This window comes from Antennarius striatus, chromosome 18 (assembly GCF_040054535.1).
Source record: "Antennarius striatus isolate MH-2024 chromosome 18, ASM4005453v1, whole genome shotgun sequence".
Classification (NCBI taxonomy): domain Eukaryota; kingdom Metazoa; phylum Chordata; class Actinopteri; order Lophiiformes; family Antennariidae; genus Antennarius; species Antennarius striatus.
Genome location: NC_090793.1, coordinates 5785118 through 5799951, shown reverse-complemented (window position 1 = coordinate 5799951; position 14834 = coordinate 5785118). Strand labels below are relative to the sequence as shown.

Sequence of the window (14834 nt, the reverse complement as noted above, 5' to 3'; positions counted from 1 at the left end):
TTCAAACTGCGCGGTCTGGGTATCGACGACCACACCTCCTCATGGATCGGGAGTTTTCTCACGAACCGCAGCCACTCAGTCAAGCTGGGGGACTGCTACTCCTCAACTCTGGCTGTGAGCACTGGGCCCCCGCCCCCCAGGGCTGTGTGCTCAGTCCAAAACTGCACACCCTGTACACCCACGACTGCGCCCTGATTAACAGAGGCAACTTCCTTGTGAAATTTGCTGATGACTTTACTGTAGTGGGGCTGATTACAAATTATGACAAGTCAGCCTATAGGGAGGAGGTCCTGAACCTCACCACCTGGTGCTCCCTCCACAACCTGGCACTGAACTCCTCCAAAACTAAAGAGATGGTGCTGGGTTAGGGTTTTGGCTGAGGTTCATGTTGAACATTTTATTGTTGCTTTACATTCATAATTCACTGTATTTGGTAGTGAAATTGTACTTTCTCCTCAACTCCATTTATTTTGCAGCAGCTGCTGAATTTATTATATATAATGTATTGCTTTAGATCAATTCAATAAAATACTTAAATTAGCCACAACTAAAAAAAAACAAAAAAAACAAAACAAAACAGCTGTGGCATTAAATATGAATGCCTCATTAATAGTAACCCAGTGACACATGTTATCTTGCTTAATAACACATGTTAATGTTAGTACCTCTGGCCATTTTGATTATGCTTTAAATGTACTTTTAAATCAAATTTTAATTTTCTCTTCAAAAACCGGTATTATAGCAACAAATGTATCAGAGTAATGAAGTACATTTAAAGTACAGCTAAGTACTGTACTGTGCTTAATTATAATTCTAAATTATTTCAGTGTTTTTTTCAGTTCCACATTATACGTGAACTCATAATTTTCATATCTCATAATTTTACTATGCAGTTAGTTACCGATTCATAGTATGAATTTCGAACACATAATTTGCAGATCAACTATGATGTCATATTCAATAAATGCACTGTATTTAAACGACTTTGTTATTTATTTATTTATTTATTTATTTATTTATTTATTTATTTATTTATTCGTGGTATTTTTGTATTCTTGGTATTTTTACGCAGCTCTAATCGTGTTGTAAACAGAAATTAGAGCGACAAAAAATGTTTTCCTGGTCCTGATTTATAAAAATAAAACCAGATTTTCATTTATCCCTGAGGATACATTCAAAAGCTAATCACCAGATGAATTACTAAGGCCAACATTTTTTAAACTTAGAAAACTGAAATCAGAACTTTTAGATTAATTATAATTCAATCGCCACGGTGTTTGCGCGTTCGTACATTCTGTAGTCAGTACTGTACATTCATTGGCAACGGGGACAAAAAATAATTTGAGGACAGCGAACATTTTTTCTCTCCAATGCTCCTCCCTCTCCCCACAGATCCCACTGAAAACTTGGACTCCACCGTGCGTAAAGGCGAAGCTTCTGCGGAAAACATCATGGCAGACGCTGTCGTCCAGTCCGACGCGAGGAGCGGCGGTATTGTGGTAAAAAAAAAATGTTAATAAAACATGAGAAAACGAGGACAGAAAGCGCAGAGCGAGAGCTGCACGACATGGAAGTGTTAACTCATTCCTGGACGCACATGCGCTGCTGCTGTGCAGGCAGCTTTACCTCGTAAATAAATGTATTTACTTCTTGCTCACACGGGGCTCTTACACTTATTCGGACCCAGCGCGACTACGGCGATTGAAAACGATGTATTGACTAAAGTATAATATTTGTCTTTATTTTTGTTCCCAGATAAACGATGACTGGTCCGGATACACTTTAGATCTCTTCAGCTACCCGACGCACTACTCCGACGATTTGAGCTCCGTCATCATTCCGCACGGGGTGATAATGGACAGGTACGACACCCGCTGAAAAACGATCTAACACAATCCCTGCCAGTACCCCTGTCATATTTCTGTGACACAAAAACATTGTACTGTAAAAAACTTTGTAGTAAGTATCCAACGAACTCAAACGAATGATTTACATGTATGCGTGGAAACTAGAAATGTTCAAATGAAATAAACATGCTGCAACATGTTTTACATTTTGACACAGCTGTCTAGATCTGTAATGATAGAAAAGCTCTGTGTTGTCGTATTAATCATCATTTTTGTTCTTTCTGAAAAAACAACACCGGTATTCTTGTCAAATCATACGATAACGTTTAGTATTCATCTTTATTGTTTGTTTCGTGTCTAGATCATCCATCATGTAGAGTGATGGTATGAACGATGGTTACTCCTGTATAGCAGGTGTATACAGTATGTTCAGTATGTGAATTGTATGTTTTGTGCTGTAAATTGCTTTGAATGGTGAGACAAGAAAGTTCCTATGGTAGTCCATTGTAAAAACAGTGTCACATTATCATTCCTTTACTGTATTAAAGAAAGGGTACATACAGCAGGGTTAGAAGGTTGGTAGGGTTTGCTTGGTTGAAGCGTTCTCATGTAGCAGGTTAGAAGGTTAATGGTGTTTTTATTGATGAAACAACCAACCACAGACAGATCCTGTCTTAATACATGTTTGGCCAAAATGCAAAATAATAATAATTTTTTTGGTTAGCAATGCACAGAATTTAGGGCTGACGCAATAAAATATATTCACTTATTAATTGATCCGACATTCAGTATTTCTCCTGTCTAGTCAATTGTTCGGTCTTTACAATATCGGCAAAAAAGTTCAATCGACTCAGTTTGCCAAAAAAAAAAAACAACAACAAAGAAAACATGCAAGATTAGGAATCAAGAGAATAGATATAAAGTTATGCAAATAATAAAAATAATAATTAATAATAAAACAAAGCTTCTGGACGGAAGTGATTTTATTAATATTCAATTAAAGAATTGAGGACCACGGATCAGTTTGGGGCAAGACATTTCAAATACACTGTAGTCTGATATCTGGCAGCTGAATGACATGAATTTGAAGAAAAGCGTAGTATAGGACCTTTAATAATTGTTATTCTGGCAACAGTTTCAATAATAAGATGAAAAGGTTAGGGTTAGGGCTAAGCTCAAAGTCCCATGAGAAAAGACACACAACCTTGCTTTAGATGAATCTTTTTTTGTGTGTTGTTTACAGGATAGAACGTTTGGCTCTGGACATAATGGATGACTTGGGAGACCATGACATTGTGGTGCTGTGTGTGCTGAAGGGAGGATACCAGTTTTGTGTTGACTTGGTGGACAGGATCAAAGCTCTGAGCTGCAACTTTGACCACACAATCCCCATGAAGGTCCACTTTATCCGTCTGAAGAGCTATTTGGTGCGTCTCACCCCACTGAACTGCTGAATGAGACAGTTTGTCTTATGGCATGTGTGACAATAATGTGAGTGATAATGTGAGTGTGAAGACTCTTCACACTCACATGATATCAGCGCTGTGACATCTGTTTGATATGAGTGTAGTGACCTGTTTCTGATTGTGCTTTGTAGTGAGTAGGATACTCTTAAATGAATTTGTTTAGAGTTAAGAAGTTCCTTGCTGACTTTTTTGGAACTTTTACTGGTTTTGACACACGAGCTTATAAACGCTCCACTTTTCTGTATTTTGATTTCCCCAGAATGACCAGTCAACACAGGATCTTCACATCGTTGGGGCAGAAGATTTGTCTTTTTTAGCCGAAAAGGTACTATTCTTTTTTTAAAAAAATCTCTATTGACATTTCCATTACTCCATTAAATGTAGCAAATGTTCATAAAATGCTTGATTCAATGATTATAGACTCTAATGCAACAAATACAGTACATAGAAGGAATGAGGGGTTGGGGGAGTACTGGTAGATAGTAGCCTCTAGAGGGCAGCATTTCCTTTAGTTTGTCATCTCCCTCGAGATCAGCGCTTCTCAATTATTTTCTGTTACGCCCCCACTAGCAAGATAACAATTTGCGCCCCCACCCCCATTCTCTGCCGCGACTATAAATATGAATTGTATATAAAATTGTTATAAGTACACCTCTGCATAACACTGTATCCTTATTAACATTAAAGAAAACAAAAAGAAGAAAAACATAGTTCAATTTATAACAAAGAATAATTTTATTAACATTATTTTTTAGTCTGCAGTATAACAGAAACGTTTTAAGTGCATCAATTTGCCTGAAATAAAAAAAAAAACATGTTTAAACTGTAAACATTATTGACCAATTTATTGCTCCATTTGTTACTGAAAAATAAAATTACAGTACTGTAAGTAAAATCAATAAATAATAAAAAAATTCAAAATTTCAGTAATATTAACTGAGGAGCACAATATATAAATCACCTTAACATAAAAAACAAAAACAAATAAAACAATTTGTGCTGATTTTTTTCATTTTTTTTAATCAAAAATGAGTAAGTCAGGATTAATGGTTACAATGAGCTTGTTTAGGCAGTGATACTGAACTCTCAGCTCCTGCTCAATGTTTCAGCTCTTCTGCTATGGTTTGGGTTTTTTTTTCACTGAGCAGCTTGGGACGCCAGGCTTACAGTATATGATGCTAACAGAGCTTGCTGGTTTACAGAAGTAGATTTCACAAAGCGGAAAGATTGCTGGCAATATTCGGTGTGTAATGTCTTTAAGCAACTACTTAATTAGGCTTCATGCTGTCGGCTGCTAGCATTATGAGACACAGTAAACACCCCGGTCTCTCCTCGTCTCAAACTGTAGTCACAGTGAAGCTCAGCGCTACAGGCGCTTCTTCATAGTTCCTTCAGCAAATACTCCTTGCGCACACCTGACAATGAGAGCGCCACTGCTAACTACTGTAGTGGATGTACAATTACTCTTTATCCTAGTACGGCATAAAAAACATGTTCCCCATGGTCACACGCCCCACGCTTTGAGATAGTGAGGCGTGAGTGCGCCCCAGTATTTGAGAAACGCTGCTCTAGATCCAGCATAATCGGTTCAGTGCCTCCGTAAGCGAGATCAAAGATGACAGATCCTGACAATCCCAGCGGTGATCAGATACCAACTGTTATAAAGTAATTACCCAAAGGCCTCTCCTACTTTATCTCAGCAGAGGACGTCTGTAAATGGGAGGATATACCCACTATCACAGTAGATCAGGAAGATGACAGCAGCCTTGTTCTTACTCTTATCTTGTTACCATGTGATGAAAATCAACGCAAACCACTGGACTGGAACGTGTGTAGGTGTTTGTGCTGAGTGTGACCATCTGACAGAATCTTCATGATAGGTGATGCTTCCAAATAGATTTCCAATCAGGAGGCCATTGTGAACACAAGATAATGTTATTTTTTCAAGTACTGTATATCTTGAATTTAAACCCTCCTAAATTCTTTCCTTTCACTGATATTTGCCTTTTTGAAAAAATGTTTACAATGCTGCTAGCTCAAGCCGCTGAAAATTATTCAAATGAAGTTACAGCTTATTAACTCACACTTTGTGATGGGCACCAGAGGTTGGCCTTGTTTTTTTAATCGTAGGAGTGACAAGTCAGCATCTAAAACAACCACTGTAGACAATTGTAGTCATATAGCATTCACAGATTTGTTTTTTGGAAGATAAAAACAGGAGTGCTTATATTTTAGAAGGTGTGTCCAATGAATGTTTTCATCACTACACTTATAAAGACTAAGTAGAAATCATAAATTTCAGAGTTGCTTGCAGTTCATGCAGCAGTATTTAGAACAGCACTCCTGAATGATTATTTCTTTCAGGTATTATGTGCACAACTTTCTTTCATTCATTTTTTTCTGGTCCAGGTGCTTGTTTTTTTAAGCTGCTGTAGACACTAAGAAACTGTGAAAGTGTGTGTGAGTGTGCATGCCTTCAGGCTATTTGCAGAGTGCGCATGTCTGCTTGCGCACTCCTTGTTTTTTCTCCAAGCGTATTTGTCTGTAATCGTGTGTGTGTGTGTGTGTGTGTGTGTGTGTGTGTGTGTGTGTGTGTGTGTGTGTGTGTGTGTGTGTGTGTGTGTGTGTGTGTCTAAAAGGACTTATTCCATCACTACTACATTGAGCATAAGGCAACAAGAGTATTTGTTGTTAATATAAATCAGCTGATCAGTTCGCTCACTCACACACCTCTCAGCCTAGCTCTGACACACAGGCTCGCTGTAGCCAGGTGTGGCACAAATGCCTGAAACATGAATAGCTTATGAAGTTATAAGCGTGAGACATTGCCAACTGTTTTTGCTTGCAGTATGTTAAGTGTGCTTGTGAATCCCCCTGCAGGGAAAAACTAAATTCAGTATCACAAGGAACGCGTTACTCAGTTCATGTTACATCTTTGTCTCACTGCAGTTCATCCAACAGATGGTATCTTCCCTGTTCTGAGTGGACTTTCATGTATAGCTCGTTTCTTTTTTCTTCATTTCTCCAGGGTTTAGTCCACTCTAAATAAAGCTGTGTGATTAATGGGACCTAAACAAAGCTCGGATGAATGGTTTCTTTGAAACTTAGAGTAAGGTTACATGGTTAAGTTTTTTTATCGGGACCCAAGTGAAATGAAGCTTACATTGTCACTCTAAATAGCGTCCAGTTGTCCCCGGGTGATTAGACAAACATTTGCAGAATTCCAGCTATTTTAGTGTGACAGTCAAGGAAGGATAATATTGGATATCCAGTCTGAACAAGGCTGGCAGAGTTCTACTTTCAATCAGAAATGTATTTCTAATTTCCCTCTGATTTACTCTCAGGCACTTCTGTGATTCCATTCAGCAAAAAAACTTGCTGTACAGGTTAACTTGCGAGTCTATTGTCACTTCTACTTTCCTCCTCACCAGCTGCATAGTTTGACTGTGGGAATGTGAATGCGGTTGATCAGAAGATACAGTTGTTTATTACCTGGAACTTGCTAACCAAGAATATTTGTTTACTTCCCTCCCTTCTTCTCTCCCCAACACACTACATAAGAATGTTCTGATTGTGGAGGTGAGTAAACAACCATTTTAATTCTCTTCCCTTTCTCTCTGCCAATTGAGCCTGTTGCATTTCTTGGTGTGGTTAGCTATCTAGGTCAACAAAAGTTTTTTCTCTATCGTTTCTTTGATAGGAGTTCAATTGGCTGACCAATATTTGGGAAATAGGAAAGCAGTTTTTTTCCCAACATGATAATTTACAATACTTTCTATTATATGAACAATGATTGAGCCTTTTATTGGAGGAAGACACGAAATAAGACACGAAATAAGTAATTACAGTAGTCCTCTTCTTTTCCTTTCGGCTTTTCCCTTCCTGTGGAGTCGCCACAGCGAATCAGTTGCCTCCATCTTTAACCCTGTCTTCTGCATCCTCTTTTCTCACTGAGTTCAAAACTCAGCATCCAATATATTCACTATCTCTCCTCTGGACATGTCCAAACCATCTCAGTCTGGCCTCTTTAACATGTGCTGTCCCTCTGATGTACTCATTCCTGATCCAATCCATCCTGGTCACTCCCAAAGAGAACCTCAACGTCTTCATCACTGCTACGTCCAGCTCTGTCCCCTGTCTTTTCCTCAGTGACACTGTCTCTAGACCAAACAACATCACTGGTCTCACCACAGTTTTTTACGCCTTTCATTTCATTTGAGCGGAAACTCTCCTTTCACACATCACACCTGACACTTTTCTCCACTCATACCATCCGGCCTGCACACGCTTCTTCACCTCTTTTCCACACTCTCCATTGCTCTGGACTGTTGACCCTAAGTACTTAAAATCCTCCACCTTCTTGATCTCTTCTCCCTGTAACCTCACTCTTCCACTTGGGTCCCTCTCATTCACACACATGTACTCTGTCTTACTGCGGCTAACATTCATTCCTCTCCTTTCCAGGACAAACCTCCACTTCTCTAGCTTCTCCTCCACCTGTTCCCTGCTCTCACTACAGATCACAATGTCGTCTGCAAACATCATAGTCCATGGAGATTCCTGTCCAACCTCGTCTGTCTGTCCATCACCGTAGCGAACAAGAAGGGGCTCAGAGCTGATCCCTGATGCAGTCCCACCTCCACCTTGAACTCCTCTGTCACACCTACAGCACACATCACCACTGTCTTACAGTCCTCATACATGTCCTGCACCGCTCTAACATACTTCTCTGCCACTCCAGACTTCCTCATATAATACCACAGTTCCTCTCTGGGCACCCTGTCATCAGCTTTCACCAGATCTACAAAAACACAATGCAGCTCCCTCTGGCCTTCTGTGTACTTCTATATCAACGTCCTCAGACCAAATAATACATTTTTAGTACTCTTTTTTGACATGAAACCATATTGCTGCTCACAAATGCTCACTTCTGCCCTTAGTCTAGCTTCTCTTTCCCATAACTTCATTGTATGGCTCCTCAGCTTTATTCGTCTGTAGTTGCCACAACTCTGCACATCTCCCTTGTTCTTAAAAATGGGCACCAGCACATTTCTCCTCCATTCCTCAGGCATCTTCTCACTATTTAAGATCCTGTTGAACAACCCAATCAGAAACTCTACTGCCACCTCTCCTAGACACTTCCAAACCTTCGCAGGTATATCATCAGGACCGAGTGCCTTTCCACTCTTCATCCTCTTCATACCCTCCTACCTTCATCCTGACTAATCTTTGCTACTTCCTGGTCCACAACAGTCACCTCTTCCAGTCTTTCCACGTTCATCAACTCTTCAAAGTACTCTTTCCATCTTCCCATCAAACTTCTGGCACCTGTCAATACACTTCCATCCCTATCCTTGTTCACCCTAACCTGCTGCGCGTCCTTCCCATCTCTGTCACTCTGTCTTGCCAACCTGTATAGATCAGTCTCTCCCTCCTTACTGTCCAACCTAGCATACAAGTCAACATAACCCCCTTGTTTGGCCTTTGCTACCTCTACCTTCACCTTACCCTGCATCTCCTTGTACTCTTGTCTACTCTCCTCAGTCCTCTCAGTGTCCCACTTCTTCTTAGCTAACCTCTTTCTCTCTCTTTCTCTCTCTATACACTCCTGTACCTCCTCATTCCACCACCAGGTCTCCTTACCTACTTTCTTTCCAGATGACACACCAAGTAGTCTCCTACCTATCTACCTATCTCCCTGATCACATTAGCTGTAGTTGTCCAGTCATCTGGAAGCACCTCCTGACCACCAAGAGCCTGTCTTAACTCCTTCCTAAAAGTCATGCAACACTCCTCCCTTTTCAGCTTCCACCATTTTGTTCTCTGCTCTGCCTTTGCCCTCTTCATCTTCCTCACCACCAGAGTCATCCTGCACACCACCATCCCATGCTATTTGGCTACACTCTCGCCTACCACTACTTTACAGTCACTGATCTTCAGATTACACCGTCTACACAAGATGTAATTACATATAGAGGAAATAAATAAATAATGTGCTCAAACAATATGATAATTAGTCATTGTATGTAGACATCACATGATCTAATATTTGTCATCAGACAGCTGAAAACATGACTGCTTTATTTAAAATAGAATTTTAAGTGAAAGCAGGATTGGAAAAATTAAACTATTTATAAACATTTTCACACACACACACACACACACACACACACACACACACACACACACACAAAACCACTTACATATGATATCAAGATGCTCTACTAATGGCTAGAGATGGTCCAGCATTTAGTAGCAGAATGTAAGATGCTACCTGGATCCGCGTACATGGAGAAGCACAACCAAGAGGGTGTAATAGTGCACAGGAACATCTGCACCCTGGATGTACTAGACATATCCGAATCCCAATGGGACATATCACCAAAGGTGGTCGAAAACAACAGGGCCAATGAAGTGGTGTGGAATTTCAGCTTCCAGACTTCCCTTGTACTCTATATGTCCTCTCTGTTGACTAATTGCATGCCTACAGGCCCCTAGTGTGTTCTGTGTTGAGGTCCTGTAACCTGTAACCCCGTGTGTAATTGACATATATATGTACATGTGTGAGTGTAAAAAGAATTTCCCCAAGAGGGATGAATAAAGTATCGATTATTATTATCATTATTATTATTACTATTATTATCATTATCATTATTATTATTATTATTAATTATTATTATTATCAGGCGGCACGGTGGCGCAGTGGTTAGCGCTGCAGCCTCACAACACGGCGGACCCGGGTTCGAGTCCCGCTCTGTGCGGAGTTCGCATGCTCTCCCCGTGTCTGCGTGGGTTCTCTCCGGGTTCTCCGGCTTCCTCCCACCTCCAAAAGCATGCGCTTCAGGTTGATTGGCCGGTCCCAAATTGACCATAGGAGTGAATGTGTGTGTGTATGTTTGTTTCTATGTGGCTCCGCGGTACACTGGCGTCGTGCCCGGAGTGTCCCCTGCCTCACGCCCTGAGACTGCCGGGATAGGCACTGGCTCCCCGCGACCTGCGTTAGCGGATTAAGCGGGTTGGACGATGAATGAATGAATGAATTATTATTATCAAACAGCTGCTGGCTAACAACTAGACATGGTGGTGGTAGCAGAAGGGGGAAGTGGTGACAGATAAGGTGGTACTAGCTGGCAGCGACATCACGAAGAAGGAAGACGAAAAGGTTGAGAAGTACCAAGGGTTGAGACAGGGACTATTGAGGTCCATGTGGTCGTAGGCTTGCTCAGGGTGGTGAATCCCAAAGTTAGAGAGAGGCTTCATCAGATTCCAGGAGCAACAACTGAAGGCTAATTCTTAAAGAGCGCAGTCCCAGAAAGAGAAATGATTCTGCACAGAATCCTCAAACTCCCAGGCCTCTCGTAAAGGAGCAGAACTTGACACACATATACATCTCATCCAGAGTAGAGGGACTTTTTTTTTTTAAAGATAGATAATGTAGGTGTTAGAATGTTGTTGTCGCATCTATAGTTAGTTGCATTATATGCACTGGGCTGAAAATCAAATAATACATGCTCACGTGGTTTATTATTTAGGCATGTAATAAATTAACTTTTTAAACGTGCTTGAACAAAAAAAAAACATTTATCCCACAGTTAGAAAATGTGGATAAAGTCAAAACTACACATACTAGCTGATCCAAATTCTGCACAGATCTTAGCCATGATTCATAGTTGTGTCTTTAATAATTCTTGTAATTTTTGAGATTTTTGTGGAAAAAATATTTTAAGGTGACTGAAGATTGATTATCTACTCCTTAGCAAATCTCCAAACCAATAAACATGATTAGTTTCAGTGAAGGAATGAAGGATATGTCATAAACTGTGTATGACTCACTCAAGGTTTACGAAATAAATATGTTACATATGTTGGTTGGGTGTGCCTGTTTTTCAAATTTTAGGTACTTACCTTTTTTCTACATTTTCAGAGTTAATTTAACTTGTGCTTGAGATTATAAAATCTCTTTGAAAGTCAATGCATGTGTAAATATTTCTTTCTCTTTTCATTGATGAGACATATCCTGATGCGGTGTTACAATTTTTTGAGGTACCAGTGAGATATGTTATCTTCATATAATGTTATTTCAGATAATTTAATCAATGATATCTCCAGTTGAACTGTACATCACAATCATCAATAAATACTTGTTGTTTTTTCCTTTGTATTATAATCAGTGGAAAAGATTTTCTTGAAGAAAGTGAATTGATTGTCCTCCCCTTTGCTTAAGAGGCTCATAGGGTACAGTGTACCGATACTGAAATGTTATGATCGGAATGACTGACTGTGCTTTCATGGTGACCGAATATGTGAGTCATGACAAGTTTGTGTAATAACTTTTAAACACAGATAAGTTAAAGTGATTTATATATAGTAAAAAAATTAAGAGCTCATTTTCTAATGATTTATTTTTTAAGTGAGTAATGCTTAAGGTAAGAATCAGCATTAAATGAGTGACAGGATCCTCCAGCCCTCCTTCTGTATACTACCATAAATAAAAAATATTAAACTTAAGTCTGTAAAGGCAATTCTTCCAAGATTAAGTGTATGCTGACCTCTGTCTACAAGAATATTTCTGTGGCTTTGTTCCACCGCTACATATACAGGTACTTCTTTGAAATGCAAGGTCAATTTGTGTAAAACAAATGCTGTTTTTAAATTATGTTTTTTGGACAAACTTAGTGACGGCTTGTAAACTATTATATAATTGTAGTACAGTGTGACCAACTAACTTTATTTGCGCTCCGCCTTGAGACAAATCTGGTTTTGGTCTCCATTGTTGTTTCCCTTTTTTTCTCACTCCAGTTTTTCTGTTTCCTTTTATAGGCCATTATTGGCACTGGCAAGACTATGAACACTCTCCTGAAGTATGTCAAAGCCTTCAGGCCCAAAATGATTAAAGTAGCTGGGTAAGTTGTGACTTGGAAGACCATTAAAACCAAAAGCAGCCCTGTCATGTTGCTTTGTGAATCACTAAGTTTCCACCTTTTAGTCTAGACTGAGAGAGGGAGACAAAGAAAGGTTAGGTGACTCTTTTAAAATGAATACCAAACGTTATGTTTTACATGACCAAACAAAAGAGATCTTGTATCATAATGTCTTCTTATTTTATTTTCAAAGATTGCTGGTCAAGAGAGTCCCAGATAACTCTGGATGTTTTCCTGACTGTAGGTACCTGACCAACCTTGTACCAACGTTTATATATGTTTATGAGTTAATAATTCTTTCACAGATAAATCAGCTGTGACCGCGTGCAGGCCAGTTAGTCAGTGGACTATAGAAAGACGTTCAAATTTTTTTTTTTTAATCTGATTGCAGATGTCGGCTTTGAGATACCCAATTGGTTTGTGGTTGGATACGCCCTAGACTACAATGAGTATTTCAGAGACCTAAATGTAAGTTTGCATCATCTTCATTTAAGACAAGAACTTACTACTCAGTCATCATAGGGGCATCAAAGGAAACCATTTGTGTATTGAATATCATTGTTTACTGCTTGTTGTTTTATGGCTCCTCTTTATTTTTTAGCATATCTGTGTAATCAACGAAAGCGCAAAGATGAAATACAAGATTTAACAAACAAGGATTATGGAAGTGGGGACTGTCACACAGATGTCATGTAACAGCAAGCAAGCCAGAACATTTTCCTCAAGATGCCATTCACTCACACCTGCTGTTGTGACATTTGATCTGAAGTGTCCTTTTTTATGTTCTGTGGAACTTATATTCCTTTAACAACAGACACTGACATTGTATTTTTCTAGCACAGCTACAGAATGAATAACCTCATTTTAAATTTACAACCATATTCTTTGATTGAAATGGAAAATGTCTAATGCTAAATTGAGATGTCCGTTGTTTAAGTCTAATACATGTTAGTTTTTATGTGTATGCAATGTGAAGAACCTGATTATGGTGACCTGTATGAATGTGTAATGAGGTAGCAAAAGAAAAGCTTTTTTGTTTAACGTTCTCATTGATTGTGTTTTGCCTTTTTGTCATTTCTGGAGGTGGTTTTCTTATTACTGTTAATATTCAGATATAAAATGAAGAAGTAGGTTTGCAAACACTTGGCGAGAAAACTACCTTTTAATTTTTAAGTGTAGTGGGAAACTTGACATGTCTGTATGTACTTTTAGAATTTTTCAGTAAATCAGAAAAAAATATTTTAACCATTTCTGTGGTCTATCATTCTCTGTTAATGTGAAAAATGCATTTTCAGATGCTGATATTTGATTAAAGTGCTATCTGAAGTTCTATAGAATAATCACGTGAAGTATAAAAAGAAATTCGCTTCACTTATCCCCTTAGGGAAATTGTCTTTTCACTCTTTTTACTGTATACTGAACATGCGTGTACATGTGTGTGTACAGGCCTCTGAAAAAAATACCAACACCAGTGGCCTGTAAACATGCAAATGTATAGTGAGAGGCAGAACCACGGGCAGCTCCTTTGTGCTGTGCCCCAAATGACCAGCTTGTGGATGGGGGGGGGGTGTCTTCTTCATAGGCCACTTGGCAGTGCTCAGGATTAGAACTGACAACTCCCACTCCAAATCCACATGGGCCTTGAGCCAGCGACTCTCAGGTCCCCACTCTAAGACCTGGTGGACTGAGCTACTGCCACCCCTAAATCCTAAATTAGCAGAGAATGGTTTTGATCCATCGACCTCTGGTTTATGCGCCCAGCACGCTGCTGCGCCACTTTGCTGCATACTATTTGGCTAATGGTATACTACAAAAGACCAGAGTCATTAAAGCATTGAGGTCTCCAAAAACGTTTGTTTTCGGTATGATTGTTGTTGTATAGTAATAAGATGTGTCAAACAGTAGTTTATCAATAATACTGCAAAATAAAAGAGAACAAAAATTGTCATTGCTTAGGTAATTTATGTAAATCAAGAAACACAACAAATGAGACAAAACCATTGTTCTTTTATTACCAAATGCTCCTGGGAATTACCTTTTATCTACCTTTTAACTGAACTATGCTCCAACTTTTAATGAATTCAAAAATACACAAACAGAATATTGTTAGCATCTCAGATTTTAGAATGTAAAGGTACTCTTTTTTTAATTAGTAAAAAAAAGAAAAAATCTTTTAAGAAAATGTAGCAACAAATTTTCCACCAAAAAAAACAATAATGGTTACAGCAAAATGAATGCGAAGAATAAACAAAACAATCCTGTATAATAAATTAAATAAAAACGGTAAAAGTGCGAGGATTTCTAACATAGCAAAAATTAAAAAAAAACATATTTCCATCATTTTCGGAAGCAATTCACAGGTATGTGTCAATAAAATGTGTATCATTGTCAAAAGCACATTTCCACAGACGTGCCTGGACAGGACAGATTTGTGCAAGTCTTCTCCGTAAAGTGACTTCTGTAACAAAAACTATTAATCCTAAGAACAGGTGGTTCCTTATGTTGAGAAGAATAAAGGGTCATTTGTCAAGGGTCTGATTTATTTTTTGTCTGTTGCTTTAATTTATTTGTTGTAATCAACAGGAAGTGTGTGCATTTAA

At 38.9% G+C, this 14834-nt stretch overlaps 1 protein-coding gene across 2 annotated transcripts; it reads left to right on the top strand.

Annotated features, from left to right (window-relative positions):
• Positions 1–1381: 1381 nt before the first annotated feature.
• Positions 1382–14182, top strand: prtfdc1b (phosphoribosyl transferase domain containing 1b). 2 transcript variants are annotated; one of them, XR_011038875.1, is made up of 9 exons: positions 1382–1499; positions 1756–1862; positions 3091–3274; positions 3573–3638; positions 6875–6892; positions 12134–12216; positions 12428–12478; positions 12626–12702; positions 12836–14182. XR_011038875.1 is itself a non-coding variant. In XM_068341519.1 (9 exons), the coding sequence occupies exons 1-9, from the start codon at positions 1452–1454 to the stop codon at positions 12881–12883; spliced, it is 678 nt and encodes a 225-aa protein (XP_068197620.1). In that variant the 5' UTR covers positions 1382–1451; the 3' UTR covers positions 12884–14182. The 2 variants fall into 2 exon arrangements, 1 of the variants encoding a protein (XP_068197620.1); XM_068341519.1 differs by having other exon boundaries at positions 12428–12474.
• The last annotated feature ends 652 nt before the right edge of the window (positions 14183–14834 follow it).